Source organism: Curcuma longa, chromosome 16, assembly GCF_044706935.1.
Source record: "Curcuma longa cultivar G26 ecotype Majalengka, Jawa Barat chromosome 16, ITB_CL_G26_1.1, whole genome shotgun sequence".
NCBI classification, from domain to species: domain Eukaryota; kingdom Viridiplantae; phylum Streptophyta; class Magnoliopsida; order Zingiberales; family Zingiberaceae; genus Curcuma; species Curcuma longa.
Window position 1 is genome coordinate 3,485,824 of NC_133876.1, and position 18,912 is coordinate 3,504,735.

General features: G+C 33.8%; 1 protein-coding gene across 1 annotated transcript in view; it reads right to left on the reverse strand.

Annotated features, from left to right (window-relative positions):
* Nucleotides 1–18,912, reverse strand: part of LOC141848009 (cleavage and polyadenylation specificity factor subunit 2) — a 42,027-nt gene that overhangs the window by 17,372 nt on the left and 5,743 nt on the right. The window contains 5 exon segments of the mRNA XM_074736122.1: nucleotides 5,968–6,119; nucleotides 6,195–6,289; nucleotides 7,845–7,960; nucleotides 8,060–8,186; nucleotides 8,262–8,358. Coding sequence (XP_074592223.1) covers nucleotides 5,968–6,119; nucleotides 6,195–6,289; nucleotides 7,845–7,960; nucleotides 8,060–8,186; nucleotides 8,262–8,358 — 587 coding nt within the window.

Genomic DNA, 18,912 nt, shown 5'->3' on the forward strand with positions numbered 1-18,912 from the left:
ACCCTAAGTTCTCTTTCGTCGCCTAAGCATTAGCGAGAGTTTTTTTTTCTCCTTCGCCGACCAACAGCGGCAACCCTCTCTCCCTCAGCCGAGGATTGCAACTTTGTAGCCATAACCTTGTTTTATGACGGACACCACTGGAGAAACTTCTGGTATTTCTGCAGATCCTATAACTTCTTCTGGACATGTATAACCGTTTTTCACAATGCCAGGAACTGGAGGATCCGGTCTTCAGATAACCTCGAAGAAATTGACAAAAACAAATTATGCATCTTGGGCAGTTGTTGTTGAACTTTATGCCGAAGGTCATGATAAACTTGATGTTTTCATGGTACTAAAGTGAAACCAGATGAAAAGGACCCAAACTTTAGTATTTGGAGGCGTGACAATATACAATTGATGACTTGGATACTCAATTCCGTCAATTCTGGCATTAAACAGGTCATTCTTCATAACAAAACAACTTTTGACATGTGGAAGATGCTGGAGCAAATGTACGGACGCAAGCATGATATGTTGCGTACTTATTAGCTAAGTAGTCAAATTTTTAAACTTGACTAAGGCTCTATGTCTGTCACCAATTATTTTGCTACTCTGAAAAGGTTGTGGGATGAGTTTAACTATTACAGGATGGAGAATTGGATTTCCACCGATGATCACTAGAGATATCTAAAGCTTCTGGAGGAGGAAAGAATTATTAAGTTTCTAGATGGGCTTAATACAGAGTTTGAGAGTTTAAAAGAACAAATTCTTAGTCTTGATCCTACTCCCTCTCTAGAACAAGTTTACTACAAAGTTCTCAATGAGGAAGACAGGACAAAGACTATGAGCAACAACGATATTTCTGCTACCAGCACTCCAATTGGGGAGACTTCTGCTTTTGTCAGTTCTGCAAACAAGTCCAAGCCTGGGAGACCTAAAGGAAAAGGTGATAAATTTTGTCGGCACTGCAAGAGGACTAATCATGATTCAGATTTTTGTTGGGAGAAATATCCAGAAAAGAAACCTGAAAAATTCAAACATGGTGACAAGAAGGCTCCTAGTCGTGGAAATGTTGTTGTCAAGAAATTAGTGGAGGAGACTGCTGGTCCCAAGGAGGTGAATTCGGTCAGAGTAATTCTTTCTTTTGCTATTCAATATGATTGGTCTCTATTTCAGCTAGATGTTAAAAATGTCTTTTTGAATGGTGACCTTCATGAAGAAGTCTACATGTTGCCACCTCCTTGGATTGAAACAAAAGGAAAAATTTGCAAACTAAGAAAAGCTTTGTATGGACTTAAACAATCTCTCAGTGCATGGTTTGATAGGTTTTGCAAAGTCATGATATTGTTTGGCTTTAAACAAGGAAATGTTGATCATACACTTTTTGTTAAAAAAAGAAGGCAAAACTACCATTCTCTCGATTTATGTTGATGATATGATAGTTACAGATAATGACGAAGCTGAAACCCAGGCTCTTAAGTCCAAGTTAACATCAAAATTTGAAATTAAAGATCTTGGACTATTGAGGCATTTCCTTGGTATTGAAGTTTCTCGGTCTCAAGAAGAAATTTGTATATGTCAAAGAAAGTATGTGTTGGATTTACTCAAGGAGACAGGGAAGTTAGATTGTTGACCAGCATCTACTCCTATAGAAGTAAATCATGATCTTACTAGTTCTAATGGGGAAGATCTTACAAGTTTGAAAAAGGGAATGCATCAAAGGTTGGTTGGAAAATTACTATATTTGTCTATGACTAGGCCTGACATCACCTATGCTGTTAATGTGGTGAGCCAGTACATGCATGCTCCTAAAACTGTCCATATGAAGGTTGTTAACAGGATTTTAAGGTACTTAAAGTCATATCTCGGAAAAGGTTTGTTATTCAAAGGAGGTGGTAATCTAAAGGTGGAATGTTATTCTGATGTAGATTGGGCTGGCTCTCGAGATGATAGAAGGTCCACTTCTGGCTATTGCACTTTTTTGGGAGGAAACTTGGTAATTTAGAAAAGTAAAAAACAAAATGTTTGTGCACGATCCAGTGCTGAAGTAGAATATCGAGCCATGGCATATGGTCTTGCAGAAATATTGTGGTGTTTTTTGTTGGAAGACATGGGATTAAAGGTAAAATTACCCCTCAGGCTATATTGTGACAACAAGGTTGCAATCAATATTGCAAATAATCCAGTACAACATGACCGGACTAAACACATCGAGATTGATTGTCACTTTATTCAGGAGAGACTTGATCCCGGAGAGCTATGTTTGCCTTATATCAAATCTGAAGACCAACTTGCTGATATGTTTACAAAGGTTATACCCCAAACTATGTTTAATTCTGTTCTTAGCAAGTTGAACATGTTTAATATATATATTCAACTTGAGGAGGAGTGTTGTGAGAAGCAGGGGTAGATAGATCTTTTCCTCTTATGTTCTTACGGTTATGTTGGTTATATAAACCTTGTACATGTTTTCTTTTAAACATATAGTTTCAACAAAGAGTATTGAATAAACAATATATTTCTTCAATACCCTATAGAAATCAAAACCATCACAAATCTACCATACTCGTGGTGATTGTTCAAGTCCATATAAGGTTTTCAAAAATTTCCATACAGTATGAGCATTTAAATTATTTCCATATCCTGGTGAGACCTCCATATAAATTTTCCTCTAGTTCTCTGTGCAAAAATTCATTTTTAACATGAAACTATTGTAACTCCTAACTATAATTAGTTGTTAATGATTGTATAATTCTAATAGTATTCATTTTTGCAAATGGAGAAAAAGATGTTATGTGATAGTGAAAACTATTGAAAAGATGGGTTGAAAAGATAGGAAGACTACAAGAGGATATGAAGGTCCGTTTGTGCATTCTCGTGATCCTTTTCTAACAACAATGAGAAGATTTGAGTCCTCATTGCCTACATGAGATTCAACTTCAACTTATATTGAAGAATTTAAAATTGACTTCATTCCAAGGATCTGGTTTAGATTCTTGGACTTGTATTAGTTCAAAGACATCCATCTTCTCCCTCAAGTACGACTTGTCAAGTTTCACATTCACAATGTCAAAGTTAGAATTTTCATGCACAAATTCAGACACAAATTCAAACACAGGAAGTGACACAAAGATTTGACATGGACTTAAATACTAACTTAGACATTGGAGATAATAACAGGTCGAGCAAAAAATTTTCGTACTTATCTTTCTATATAGAATTCTCCCCTTAAAAATAAGATGTGATCAAGTAAGATGCTTGTTCATTGAAAGTAATGTTTGCCGACATAGAATTTTTTTTGATGGAGGATGATAACATTTGTAGCCTTTCTAAGTTGAGGAATACACTACAAAAACACATTTTAACACCCTTCGGTATAATTTCCCTATATTTTGAATATGCACATGAACAAATGACACACACTTAAATATCCTAAGAAAAATATTATCCATAATGTGCATGTTTGGATATAATGTTAAGAGTGTTTCTATTGGAATCTTGAACCCAAAGATTTTGGAAAGCAAACAATTTATAAAATGAATGATTCTTAGAATTGTTTCCTCCCAAAAAATTTAGGCTCATTTTCCAAGATAGAAGGGTAAATATAAGAGATCACTATTTTTTTCTACAATACTATTTTGTTATGGTGCATTAACATAAGATGACTCATCTATTATCCCTTCTTTTTGAAAATAAGGAGTTAGGACTTGATTGAAATATTCTCTAGCATTATGTATTCTTAAACTTTTGAAATTGATACTAAATTTATTTTTAATAAAAGGACAGCCCAGTGCACAAAACTCCCGCCAATGCGAGATCCCGAAAAAAAATCGAACTACATTGGATCTATTATACGTAGTCTTATCCAACGTTATAAGAGATTGTTTTCGTGACTCGAACCCATGACCACAAGATCACACGACAACAATTTTATCATTGTACTAAGGCTCCCCTTCTCTAAATTGATTTTTAATATGAAATAAAAAAATTGGGAGAACATTACTAACATCAAATTTATGTTTAAGTAAAAAAATTTAAGTAACATGAGGACAATCGTCATACAAGATACAATTAGTAGTAGCAAAATGACTCTAAATATTATTGTGAATGAGATAAAAAGAAAAAGAGTTTCTTTTATTATTTAATGAAAAGGTTTGTATTTAGCAAGTTCACACACTTCATAATGGACACTCTCAACATATATACTTTGGAATAATGATGGAAATAAAATTTTAATGATTCTAAATAATGAGTGGGTATGAAGTTAAATCTTATCATTATTAGATGAATGAAGTTATGAAACTAAAGAGGATGAAGCTATCACGATTAAGAGCCTTTGGTTGTCTAAGAAATAATGTTTTTTTTGTGTTTGTGGTCAAATTATTGTCACCACTAGCTATTATAGCCAATTTTTCCTTGTTTTGTGATTCAAGCACAAGTCCTCTTCTACTTTCCTCCCTTTAAACTACTGCTACCACTTCATTAAAGCATGCAACTTCCTGCTAACCAAGTATAGCCGTCAGTTTGGGTCCTATAAGAAAACCGGGTTGACCCACCCCGCCAAGTAATTTAGGCGGATTGGGTTGAAATTTTATCAACTCATTTTAAGATTTGTTCAGATGGGTTGACCCGCCTAGGCCCGCGACCCGCGTGGATTGGCCCGCGGCGGGCTTGAGTTGGCCTGCGGATTGAGAAAATTTATTAATTTATTTTAAATTTTAAAATTAAAGTAGAAAACTCAACGAATTAGTAGGCTTGATTCATCTAAATTACAATTCAAGTTTAAAAATTTTAACTTGATCAATTTAAACTAAAATCCAAACTTGAAATTTTTAATATTTTTTTATTTTTTGACAGGCTCGTGGGTTGGCCCGCCTAACTCGCAACCCGCCTTGGGTTGGGTTGGAGATTTTCCAACCCGCCAAATTAGTGCCCCGTCCCGCCCCGTCTCGTCCCGCCATATGATGGGTTTTTACTGGATTGGTCGGCCCCATCATGGGTTGGCTCGTTTGACAACTCTATAACCAAGAATCTAAATTTTCACTTGATCAAATTTCAGATTAAGTCCTATAAGAAAACCATAAACTCTATCTTGCTCATTGAAGTCCTTTAGAACAACATCTTCGAAACATTTGATTTTGATCACCCTATAATGATCAAGTTCTTGCTATAAGTTTTTCAATTCATTTACTTATTCAATAATGTTTTCACATATGCTTGAGTCGCATCTCTTACATTTGAATGTTTGTTACATTACATCCCAAATGTCCTTAGCATTAGCTAAGAACATACGCATGTCACTAACCTCAAGAACCATTGAATTCCATAGCTACGTCATAATCATTGAATCTTCTTCACCCCATACTTCAAACTGAGGATCTCCAAGTTTTAGCCCTGTAAAATGACTTAGTTTTCCCTTTCCTTTAAGCACAATAGGAACAAACTAAGACCATTTGAGATAGTTTTTCCATTTAGTTTATAGAGAGCAGGGATATTTTGCAACTCTCCAATTTGTTAATATCAAACGATCACTTTTGATTGTGTTGTAGTAGTTGTTTCTACAACTTCTAGCTCTGATACCATGTTGTAAATTGAAAATTATATAAACTCCATACTTCAATATATGGGATCTTAACCTCTTTTTATAGATTGAAATTATGTCTTATTCTTCATAAGTGACTTTTCTAATAAAAACTCTATCTATGAGATTTTTTTAAATATACTTATCTATAACAAGCTATACGGACTTTTATTAAAAACTGCAAAATCATATATTCTCACATTATATTTACAAAAACCAATAAAAACATGGCCAAGGAAAATTCAATTGCATAGAAGTCCAAGCTTGTGTTATAAAAAGAACTGCAGAAACAAAAAGTTAGAAAGAGAGCATGGTTAAATGCAAATCACAAATGTATTACAATCATATCAACCTTCAAGAATTGACATGTGTATGGAATTCAACACAAGTATAAGGAAACTTACTTTAACAAGAAGGCATTATCACGCGTATGTTCGAATGATTTTGCAATAGAATCACTCATCCACTCAAGGAAACTCTTCACATAGTCAATCGTACTTGTAGCCACATTTGTCAGAAAGTAGATAGGAAAACTGAGATGCTGTTGTACCCAATACTGCACTTGCACAACAATTAACTTTAGAAACCTCTCAATCTATAAGAGGAGCAATATAAAATTTAGAAGACTAACATGTTCCAAAATCAAAATAAGCTCCAATGCCCTTCCTGCAGTATCAACTGGAAGAAGTACATTTCCATCTGCATTCAGGGCCTTCAGTATAGCATCTGAAGAAAAAGAAATTTTTACCTCAACAATACATTTAAGCATATCTAGTGATTATATTGTAAAGCAAAGATCACAGGCAACATGAGGTCCAGAAATACAGAAGAACTACCATTTTCCATTATTGATTGTAAAGATACACATCATGCATAGTCATGCCAGGTTCCACAGTAGTCAATATTTAGGATGGGTTTGGCATTGCATTTGCATTTCAAAATTGCATTTAGGAAAAAAAAACATTACGGTAAAGTGCATTGCCTAAGGATAGTTTCTTATTTGGTAATCTAAATCAGACCACAAAGTAATTTTACAACCCTTGGTGTTGGTAAAAGCATACTTTGGTAATTTTACACCATTAGTTAAAATTTAAAATAGTTAGGTATTTACATATTGACTTTTAAACTTTTATTTGATATGGAATATAATAAATAATTTTGTTAACTTATATTTTTACAATATAAATATCTCAGTGATTGAGTTATTATTTTCATTATAAAAAATATTATAATGTGATACTACATTCAAAATAAAACTTCAAAAGAACTATTTGTTTGTCCAAACTGGTGTTTACTTACATTTTATGAATCTTTTTGTACAATTATTCAATAAAAAAATAATCATTAATATATATTTAATATTTACTAACATATAAACGATATTTTAATTTAATAGAATAACTTCTATACTTTAATGTATACTTAACAGAATAAAAATTTTAATACATGCCTTCTATTATTTAAACAAATTTTAATGCTTAATTTAATCATAATGATATTATTGAATTATCAAAGTATTATTCAAATTACTTATGCTCATACTATTAAATAATCAACGTTATAATTTAATAAATAATATTTAAAATAATTTTTGTTTTTCCATAGGATCTGCACAATATTAACATATAAGCAATGATTTATATTTGTTTTATTTTATGTTAACAAAATATTGAATTAAACATCAATTTTAAAATGTTAAATATTAAATTGAATATATGAAAAAAATAATATTTTTAATTACTTTATAGATTCAATATTAACATTGTTTAATATATTATTGTTTAGTTAATTTTTATATTGATTTTTAGAAGTATCTAAAACTGCTATGCAAAAGTAGTTTTTAAAGTACTCTCTCACCAGCATTTGGAGAAATGGCTTCTGGAAGCAGTGCTTTGAGTAAAAGCACCTTTAATATTAATTTACCAAATATCTTATTTAACTTTGAAAGCGCTTTATCCCCAAAAGCACTTTGAGAAAACAGTCATAAAATATCTGTCAACATGATTATCATATGCTCAGACTAGTAGACCAACACTTCTAGTCGTAGTGAGTGCAAGACTAATTCATCAGTCAAAAATGAAAAAAAAAAAATTCAACAATACAAGGAAGAACAATATTTTAATTAGAAAATATAAAGACGGCAGGGTTCCTCTGCATTATTTCATTAAAATTAAAGAAGGCAGTTACTGCATTGTTAAAACTATAAGAAAACCATCAGATGCGGTGTTCATGCATGAATTAGAAAAACGATTTCTGTTATGTAGCATCGATGGAGGAATACCAATGAACTCCTGATCCCTTTGACGTTTGTAGAGCTGATTGTTCAAAGCATTAAAAGCATCTGTTATCAGAACAGCTGGCCTCACAAAGGAATCCAGAACAGTTCCATTCAAGTGACTAACAAACAGCTTCAATTAGCACATTTTACACCATACAGAAAAATAGAATTGCACATAGCTTCCATAGATTCCATAACTAAGAGAATTCTCTTGTTACCGTTCTTTACGGTGATTAAAATCAACTGCATAGATTACGTCTTCCCCATCCTTAGTTATCTTCCAGACGGCACCTCCCAGAAGATGTCCCGCCACATGTGGAGCTATAACAATTCCTTCTCCTTTATCTATAACCAAACACATCAGCAACTCAATTTTATGTTCATTTGCTCCAACATAAGACACTTTTGGAAAATGCTAACCAGTAAGATGATAATTCTGTGAGTATGTGAGCCTAGTAACATTTTGGAAGACGGCATCTATGTCATCCAGAGAAAACAAGTCAAAATCAGAGCATTCCTGCAAATTAAAGAAGAGAGAGAGAGGGAGAGAAAGAGAACAAATTTAGAATTAAAATAGAAGAAACAAAAACCTAAATAGAAAACCTCTGAAAAAGGTTTGCATGTTAAATTGAAAAAAAATGCAGAAAAGTTATCCTTAAGGTGTATGGAAAACTCTCTATGTATAGAGGTAGACATTAACTTTTCTAGTATTGAATTCCCTCTTATTTAAGAATTACTTTCAGTCTGATGAATGTTTATTTAAGAAGAAAAAGTAAGTATTAGTGGCCTGTTTTTTCATGTGGATAGGAATGACAAACATCAACAAGAATTTATTGATTACAGAAGAAGAAAAAACACAATCACTATTGAAGAAGTGTCATCTGAATTCTGGGAAGAAAGTATTTTGAACATAACAAAACGTGAATATGAGCCTTGCAGGCATTCCCTCTGCTGTTCCAAAGTTTCCCAAATGCTGGGAAGTTGTGTGCATGTATGGTCAGACCATTATCCGTGCATAAATTATGTGTAACACCAAAGTAGGCTATAAAGGCAATGTGCAAGACACAAAGTCACGTCAATCTTGAAAGAGGTTGTATTACATTTTCGATATAACAAGCACAAATTACTTGACAAGTCACATAAATCTATCAACATTCAACGATCATTATCATATAAATACTAGTTATAGGCAACACACATAGGATATAGAAGTCTGCTAATTTTTTATCTTACTAAGACCAAGGTTTAAAATATCGAACCATGCAGAGGTTTCGGTTCCGGATCGAAACGATATAGTTTAGGTACCGTAACGTGCCGTACTAGTATAGTTTCGGTATTTTTAAAATATATTAACTAAAAATAAAAAATTTAATCTAAATATTTAAAAATTAAAAAAATAAAATATTTTTTAAAAAATAATAGAATAATTTTATGAGTTTTAATTAAGTCTATTTAAATTATCCCAACTATAACTAGGAGTTGATTAAAATTATTAAGCTACGTTATTATTAAAACCTAAGTTTAAAAAAAATCTGAATTCCGTGCGATCGGGGCACATGCGGGTCGTGCGACCAGAGCACACGCAGCTCGCGCAATGCCTCCGTAGGCGTCGCCGGACCCGAGGCGATACATCCAAGCAGTATCCCGACCAGCACGCTGGTGTCAATGTCGGTCTACTGGTAGAATAAATATTTCACCGATATCAAGTGAAACGGCTCGAGATTTCAATCCTTGAATAAGATCTTAATTTGGGAAGCTAGCTAGAAAAGACTATGTACAGAAGAGTTCCATGAATTGAACTTGGGGTCAGGTTTAGCACGACTGAACTGATTTGCACCGGTTAAAGTAGGTTGAGTCTGGTCAAACTGTAGGCAACCCATTTGTGATGGATCAATGTGTAGTTGGCTTGGATATTAGTGATTAGGATGGAATCAAGATGTAGGGTGTGGGGAACAGTTTTGGTTTGGTTGTACCAAGATGCCTAATCTCTGGTAGACTAGTATGAGGTGGCACTCAAAAATCATACAAAGTTTTGATCAGGGATTGAAATTTCGAGTTGTATCGCACGATACAGGCGAAATTTTTCGTTCCACCAATAGACCGACACCGGCACAGCACCGACACAGCAGTTCCAACCAGGAGACACCTCACCTGGGCGCGGCGATGCCTCTGGAGGCACCGCCCGGGCCCGGCGACGCCACCGAAGGCGCCGCCCGGTCTCGGCGACGCCACCGAAGGTGCCGCGCGCGACCGTGGGTGAGCAGTCATGATTTTGGAGGTTTTTTGGATTTTTTAACTTAGGATTTAATGGAGATTTTAATAATGAATTCCTAGCTATAGTTAAAGATAATTTAAATAGGTTTTATTAAAATCCATCAAATTATAGTTGAAGATAATTTAAATAGGTTTTATTTAAATTAAATTTTTTATTTTCATTAATATATTTTATATTTTAAAAATATCGAAACTATACCAGTACTGTACAGAATTGAAACTGTATCGTTCTGGTCCGAGACCAAAATTTCCGTGCAGTTCGATATTTTAAACCTTGGTTTTGATAGTGTTGCTATCTTTCCTCAAAAAAAGGTCCCCTTCCATGCAGCCAGTCCAAGTGAGCTACTGGCCAATGGTGAAGCTCCACGTGGCTGGAGTGTCCATTTAGATCTAAGCTGCTCTCTTAGTGTGCTATGGTTATTGACCAAACTGATTAGACACATCGCTCTCTCAGCAACGACATTGGGTGCAAAGGAATCAAATCCTGAGCACACTGTTAATCTCCAGAACGCATATGCATTCATTCAACTTTTCAAGGGAGTGGACAATCTAATCCAGATCAGTTCCTCTCTCTTATATCAAGTTCTACGAAGTGTTTTAGTAGAATATGTAACAAAATCTCTCTTACTCTTCCATAATTAGTACCAAAAGATAACTCTTATTTCCCCTAATTATTACCAGCCTCAAGCCACCCTCCCAACTTAGTCTCTCTACACTTTGCCACATCATAAATTGTGTTGTCAATTAAAAGTTTCTACTTTTGCTCATTTATTGCTGCAAATGTTCCTTGCTCAAGTTGTCTCCAATTCAGAACATATCTCTGTCTTCAAGTATTTCCCTTCTTTGTGCTAACTTTTTTACTTTGTAGTTACCACCACTGTCCTGTTCAACATTTAACTAAAGTTCCAATTTTACATCCATATACTTCTTCTATGTGTATGGTTTTCATACACTTAAGCTAACTTTGATTCCTTGCCCAAACTGAAGTCAACTCGATCAAACTGCTTATTCATCCACTTTACCTTGATGGAAGAACCACAATCTTCATAACCTGCATCCCACATGCAGCCAGAAACTGAAGGGTCCAACTGGGAAGAGTACTACTCAGCCATCAATAGTAATTGAACCAAAGCTTGAGAAGATAAGACATAAGTATTGTATCCCAAGGTCTTTTCTCCTTCATGTCACGCTAGTTTTAATACAGATAAGATATACATTCCTCCATCTAACTTAATTGGATATTATCATTTTAGACATCGAGCTCTGATTTCATTCCATCCCCTAATAATCCATCTGCGAAAGCACTGAAGAGAGTGTTGGTTTTCCACACACTCCTAGTGCCACCTATTGGTTATCACTCTTCATAGTGGAGAGCTATGCATTAGAGATTGAGGTGAATGGCAGACTGTTTCTCTAGAGGGATGAGTCTACTTCTCCAGGTTGCAATATATTCCCATAACAGGATGGAAAACTAACAGAATTCCCTCTTCCATTAGGTGATGGAAGAAAAACTTCCTCTAGATTTCGCACCACTTATGGCTGATACCCACTAGTGGATTCATCAGGACATGATGCTCAACGTCCTTTACAAATTCATTAGGAAGAACCATGTCATGTAAAGGATTTATCCCAGAATATCAGTTCTTTTATTTCTCTTGGCAATTTGTGTGAAGAAAACCTCCAAGCTGTTGGATTTGGGAGTTCTTCAACTTTGATTCTTACACTGAGCAATAACTTTACTATTCATTTTTATGACTCTTCTTCTCCATGCAGATATGGACATTATTTTATTTGACTTTGTTGTGGTATGCTCTCCAGAACACCCCCAAGACAACTCCAATCAAAGAAACATCACATGAGGTGAGCTGTTCTTGCAAAGGGATTTCAACCCCTCTTAAAGATTCCAGGGCTAAAACTCCTGCTCTGAGACTACCATGGCCAAAGCTCCTGTTGCCCTAACGAATATCCAGCTGCTGCAAAAACACTGTATAATGTGAAGAGGTTGATGCCCTTTGAGGCTTGCCAATAGCACAAGGATCTCAAGCCTTCAAAAAAGGCTAAGGTCTTTCTCTCTATTGGAGCAACTTCTGATGCCCCAACATTCTAGGACTTTGAAGCCTTTGAAGATTTTTTGGGTCAAACAGCTCATGTCAACCTAGCAGTAAACTGTGTTGGCTCAATCACAACTCCAATAATAGGTGACCTTAAAACCCACCTCCAGAACCAAGAGCGCTAAACTTCAAGGCCAATAGAAACCAAAGATACTGACAAGCTGTCAAATAATTCTAAGCAATCCCGAAGCACCTTGATGATGTAATGTTCAATCTCTGTCAAACTTCACAATATACCCTAGGGCTGATCTCTCACTCCTCTAAAGACACTATCAACTTTTTCATAGAAGACCTTGTATTGTAAATTTTCATATAGGCACTCTATTGAATGTGTCACAGACATTCTCAAGCTAGATTCAAAATCATTGTCACATTAGTTTTTAGTGATAAATACATACAACATCCATGTACTCATTATTATATCTTTTGGGCATTAAATAATAATGTGAGTGAAATATTTTGGATTTGGGAATATTAAATATTTCAAGAAGAAATAATTTGATTGATAGATGTTGGCACAATTTCAAATTTGGTTCCATGTAAATTGCCATGGGTGAAATTTTTCGTTCCACCCCCAACCTGCACGCAAGAAGGCATGAGACCTAGACGAAGCAGTTCATGAGCAAAGCTAAGTTTTGTAATGCTCTACAAGCAATGATGCAAGGTGCGATGCTAGGGTTTTTCCATGGTGAGGCTTCTTCAAGGTATGCCTCTTCCACTGGCTCATGTACCTCTTTCTCCTTTTTCTTTGTCGCCTCATCTACCTCTTCCTCAACTTTCTCCCCTTGTTTGCCTCCTGTACCTTGTACTCCTCTTCATTTGCCTCCTCCCTCGCAGCAACTAGTACCCGACCAAAATAGGAGGGCACTATTACAAAATATTATGAAACACACGTTCAACCTTGGATGTGTGAGAAGCATCCACCTCATGCTTGATTATCACTTGGGGTACTAAAAGAAAGTTTAACTGAGAAAATAGACTAAGTTCTTATCTAAGTTATTGACAAAGGAGGAAGATAAATATTAGAAGAGAAGTAGGAGACAAAATGCCAAGATTTTAAAAAAATTCAACTTTAGATAAGTCTTCTTTCTTATTCTACTTTCTCTCCATTGTAGTAAGTTGGTTATATGCTGCATTTTGGGATTCCCTTTCCCACTATAGTGGTAAGTTTGAAAGTATGGATCATAGCTTGACCTCGTCTCTATATGTGTTGTGTCAGTTGGGCATCATCTTTCATTGCTATATAGGCTGATTAGCCTCCAGCCTCCACAAGACCTGATACCTTTTGAAATTTAGAAGGTTGTGTAGACCTATCCGCCTTAACCATTCAGATTTATTGTCCCCAAAGATGGCATTCAAAAAACTCAACATTTCATATGCCCTGGTATTGGCCACCATCTGATTGATCTAAGGTAGCAGAAAGCAGAAAACAGTCTTTTGTGAGCAGACTTTATTCAAGCTTGTGAAATATAACATCACCTTCACTTCCAATTAGATTTCTCCTCCATTAATACAGTGGCTAACTAAGTCAAAAAGTATATCTAACTGAAGAACCTTTAATGAATTCTTCATGTCCTCATCTATAGCCTCACTCCTTTCCCAAAGAAAATTTCAGTAGCTGTATATTACCTCAGAGATGCAACTGATGTTCAGCTATCTCCCTCGGAATTCTAGGCATATCTTCCATAGACCAAGGAAAACATCTAATTCTTTGCACAATTACAAAAGGCCTTGACTTAAGCTTTATTAAACTCAGCTACCAAATTTCACATTCTAAAAGTATCTTTCCTAAACAAATATTCCCTTGATGACTTAATTGGCTTGCGCTTTATCCAACTTATCATCCTCAATTCTTCCTCTATCTCTTTCAGTGCATTCTCCTTTTGGTCTGACCAACTTCCTTAGTTGACCATTCCTGATCAATTTTTTAATCTGAAACCTTAAAGGAATGCATCCATTAGTATCATGGCAATGCTCAGGATGGTATGGCAATATTTGGTTTTGTCCTTGTGAAACGTAAACTAAATTAGTTGCATCTCAGGCAACAACAAATTTCGATCCTTTATTTCCATGAACACTTCACATTCATGTGTATTCCCTTTACAGGTGGATGTGACGATGCCAAATCGAACTCCTCAAATCACACTGAAGATTAGAATGAAATTGATAAAGCGAAGGAGATAACAAAGTTCGCATAAAGAAATTCTCATACAGAGGAAAGGAATATTATAATTGATTGAACGATAGGACTCTAAATCCCTTTTTAAGACCTGACTCTAAAACAAATGAGGAAATAAATAACCTAAATATGGAAAAAATGCTAGACTTTGGGATAACAATAATTAATTTCGTGATTATTACCAAACAGAAGATGTGGCAAATTCCTAAATTATTGAGCACTCATATTAAAATTAGAATTTATCTGCAAATTTGCCAATCTTGAATTCTTCTACAATTATTCATCAAGCCATTTTCTTGCCTACATTATTAGTTTCTATGTTTGCATTAGGACACCTATCAAATTCCCTCATATACTTCTCCTAATAAAACCTTCTCAGCTCCTTAACCATTTGATGTCACTTGAGCTTGTATCACATTGCTAGTAATGGCATATTGGCTTGCCTGCTATAACATTTCAGCATAATCTTTATGAGGATTTTCATATAAAGAATTTGAGAACCAAGAAGGCCTTGAGGCATATTTGAAAACAGTCATCAATGGAATACTTGGATGGGAATCATCTACCTACTTATGAATTTTAAAATGGCTTATCAATCCTGTGTTTCAATTCATCATGCTATTAACACTTCCCTTATCTTACTACTACTTATAAAATATACTTGGAAAATTTGACTAAGCACCTTTAAATTTACAATCTCTCTAAGCGATAATTAAGCAAACCATCACAATGCTACCCTCTTCAAGGTTGTTAGATAACCCAATATAATCGAGAAACTAAGGCCCCATGAAAAGACATTAAGGAATTAAAAGTGTGGACATGCTCAAGAGTTTCTACTCCTATCATAGGTGTCTATGTTCAAACCTGAAAGTTCTTTGGGACTAATAAGATTCTAAAATGTGATTTCAGCGATAGGCAATCGACCCACTACACAGTTGATCCACTAAGCAGTAACCAGTTAGCTTTAAAATAATATTAGGAATAAATGGAATGTAGTAATATTATAGATGACTAACATATATAACTAACAATGTTTATTAATCAATCAGTCAAAATAAGTTCATAATCATAAGTAAACAAATGATACTTATAAACAGACACATAAATACAATAAAACACATTAAATTCCTCCTTGCAATAAAGAAAATGCATAACACAATAAAATGTATATAACAATATATATATCTAATCCAACAAATTATACATAAACTTAAATTTGATAACTTCATATTGACACAATGCAAAAAAGGAAGCACAATATATGGCATTAGTTTCATGCTACAATTGATACCAAGGTTTAAAATTTTGAGCCATGCTCTAGTTTCGATCCTGGACTTGAACGATACAGTTTCAATACTTTTTAAAATTTTTAAATAAAATTGTGTATTAATTAGAAAATAATTCTATGAATATTGGATTATTATATATGCTCATTATTGATGTTATATTTCCCGTGTTGTTTCATATTTCAATATTTTCATAAGATAATGCATATTAAATTTTTCCAGTAGCTACAGAAAGGCATAAATTTAAATATTATTTTAAAAATAAGTAATTCTCAAAATTCAAAAGTAAATCTAAAATTATAAAATTATTCAAAACACTCAAAGATAATTATAAAATTATTTGAAGGTCTTAAATTTTTTTGAATGTATTTGTAAATTCTTATTTTTAAAAAATTTATTTAAAATATTTAAGAATTATATTTTGGAACATTTTTAGAATATTTTAAATTCACATTCAATTTTCAACCTATATTAAAAAATTTTAATTATTTTTTTAAAATTTTTAAAATTTTAAAATAATTTTTAATTTTGATAACGATTATTAATAATATATTATATTTATAACTATTATTTATAATTAATAGTTATATAATAGTTTTATAATTAATAATTTATTTATAATAAAAAAATGAGCCGCAACTGCAAATGTCGTAGCCCCGTGAAGGTGGTTGTTAGAGTCGCGACACCCTTCGTGACCTCACGAGGTCGCAACGACCTCACGGTCGCAATGTCGATATGGTGTCGTTGTCGGTTGACAGGCGGAATGGCAAATTCCACCCATGCCAACAGACACAATACGAAATTTAAATCCATGATGGATACCTAATGTCATAATAGCCTACCCTCCTAAGAGGAAAAAACAATATAAAAAGGGTTCAGATTAGATTTCTTATTATCATCCTTTATCTTTTATTCAAGTGAACCAATTACTAAAAGTAAATTGGCTTTTTAATGAACACACTTAGATCACTAACCACCTAAGCAAACTACTTAGACCACCTAGAGAATCCTCCTAAAGCCATTTGGAAGAACCAACATATGGGGTCATTTAATTACTTGGTGAAGTAATCACTTTTTGATTTCACCTAGACTCACCTAAGCCACTTTTTAGAATAGTGGGTTCCACTTCCTCCTGGATTTTCTTTGTGAAAGGGTTTAATTTTTAGTTGCCTCACTTCGTTCTTCCATATATATCCCTCATCAATGCACCTAGTAGCAATATGTGAGAGAGTCTTCTCTCTCGATCTCAATTGCTCAAAATCATCTTTCGTACTTTCTTATCAAATTTCATATTTTCCCTTCATATTACCCATCACTCTTGCACTCGCCTTTGGTGCATCTTTCTTTCCTTTCACTAAATAGAGGAGCATTCATCACACCACACGCATTCATCACACCACACTGACAATCAACTTCAATTAATAATTCATTGCTTCCCACGTCTCCTTATTTATCATAATTGAATTAGATGGGACCTCCAAGTTTATGGCATTAGAATTGAGTACTTTCTTTATTTTGCAAGGAGAGCCTCAAGTTCAACTCCTTACTTGATGTGGCATTAGGCATCCTCTTCGCTAGAGAGCCAAATAAGTTTTGAACATACTTCTCTTCACTATTTGTCTCCATGCTTAAAACTTTCTTATAGATGGCATCGATCTATTATGTGCAACACATGATAGATATTGAAGTCTACACATAGCAAAAAATAACAGCAACCAAGTCTTATCCCACTAGGTGGTATCGACTATATGGATCCTTATACATCATTGGGCTCTATCCCCTACTATATCATCGTCTATATTTAAATAAATTTTATCTTATTTTATTGTTGCAAATCAAGTCTTTTTTTTTGTCTTTCTCGTTTAATGGATGTATTTGTCATAGTTTTACATCGCTTAACTAGAGCATTTATTGGTTCGTCTAAATACATGTACGTACCATCTTAAACGTGTCTTTCGGAGTTTTTTTCAATAGATGCAACTCTAACTTTCTCTCTAATGCTCATATTTCTTATTCTGTCTATCCTCATATATCCACACATCCATCTTAACATCCTCATATTTGCAACTTTCATCTTTTGCTTATGTGCCCGAGTTATAATCCAACATTCAACATCATATAACATAGCAAATCTAACCGCTATTTTGTAGAACTTTCCTTTTAAATTTTAGAGGTACTTTACTAATCACAAAAACACCAGACACTTTCCTCTTATTTCAACCACCCTATGTAAGACATCTCTCTATTCTATGTTTTGCAAAAAGACTTAAATACTTAAAGCTCTTAATTTCAGACAACTCATCCTCTCCTATCTTAACAATCTTACATCTAAAAAATAATCCTAAATACTTATAAGCCTAAAACATTTCACTTTTAGATAATTCTAGTTTAACATTTACTCCTTCACATGTCTCATCTATTAAAACAATATCATCTCCTATCTTAATTACGTCTAATATTACTAAATTTAAATTCCATCTATTATGTATTTACTTTACTAAGCCTAAAACATTTCACTTCTAATGTTTCCCGCTAAGCTTCTAGTTTAACATTTACTCCTTCATATGTCTCATCTACCAAAACAATATCTGCAAACAACATGCATCACGGTACTGTGTCTTGAATATGTCCAGTTAGTTCGTCCATGATTAATGTAAAAAAATAAGGACTTAGTATTGATCCTTGATGTAACCCTATCTTTATTGAAAATGTTTCAGTTAATCCATTTGAAGTCTTTACTCTAATCATCCTCAGACATATCCTTAATTAGTTCAATATATGCTACACTAATACCTCTTTTCTACAATTCTCTATATAATTTATTTTAAAGCTCTATCATAAGTTTTTTCTAAGTCAATGAATACCATGTATAGATCTTTCTTTTGCTCCCGATACTTTTCAATTAATTGTCTGAGAAAATATATTATTACCAACCTTCCAAGTATGAATCCAAATTGATTTTCGATCATCGTCGTCTCCTTCTTTAATTTTTTTCTATTACTTTTTTTAATGTTTCATGGTATAACTCATTAGTTTAATACTATTATAGTTTGCACAATTTTTATTCTATTCTTATAAAAGGAAACTAGAGTACTTACCCTCCATTGATCAGATATTTTTTTTATTTTCAATATTATGTTAAATAATTTTGTAAGTCATTCAATACCTTGTTTCCCTAGACACTTTTATATCTCTATCAATATCATCTGATCCAACGACTT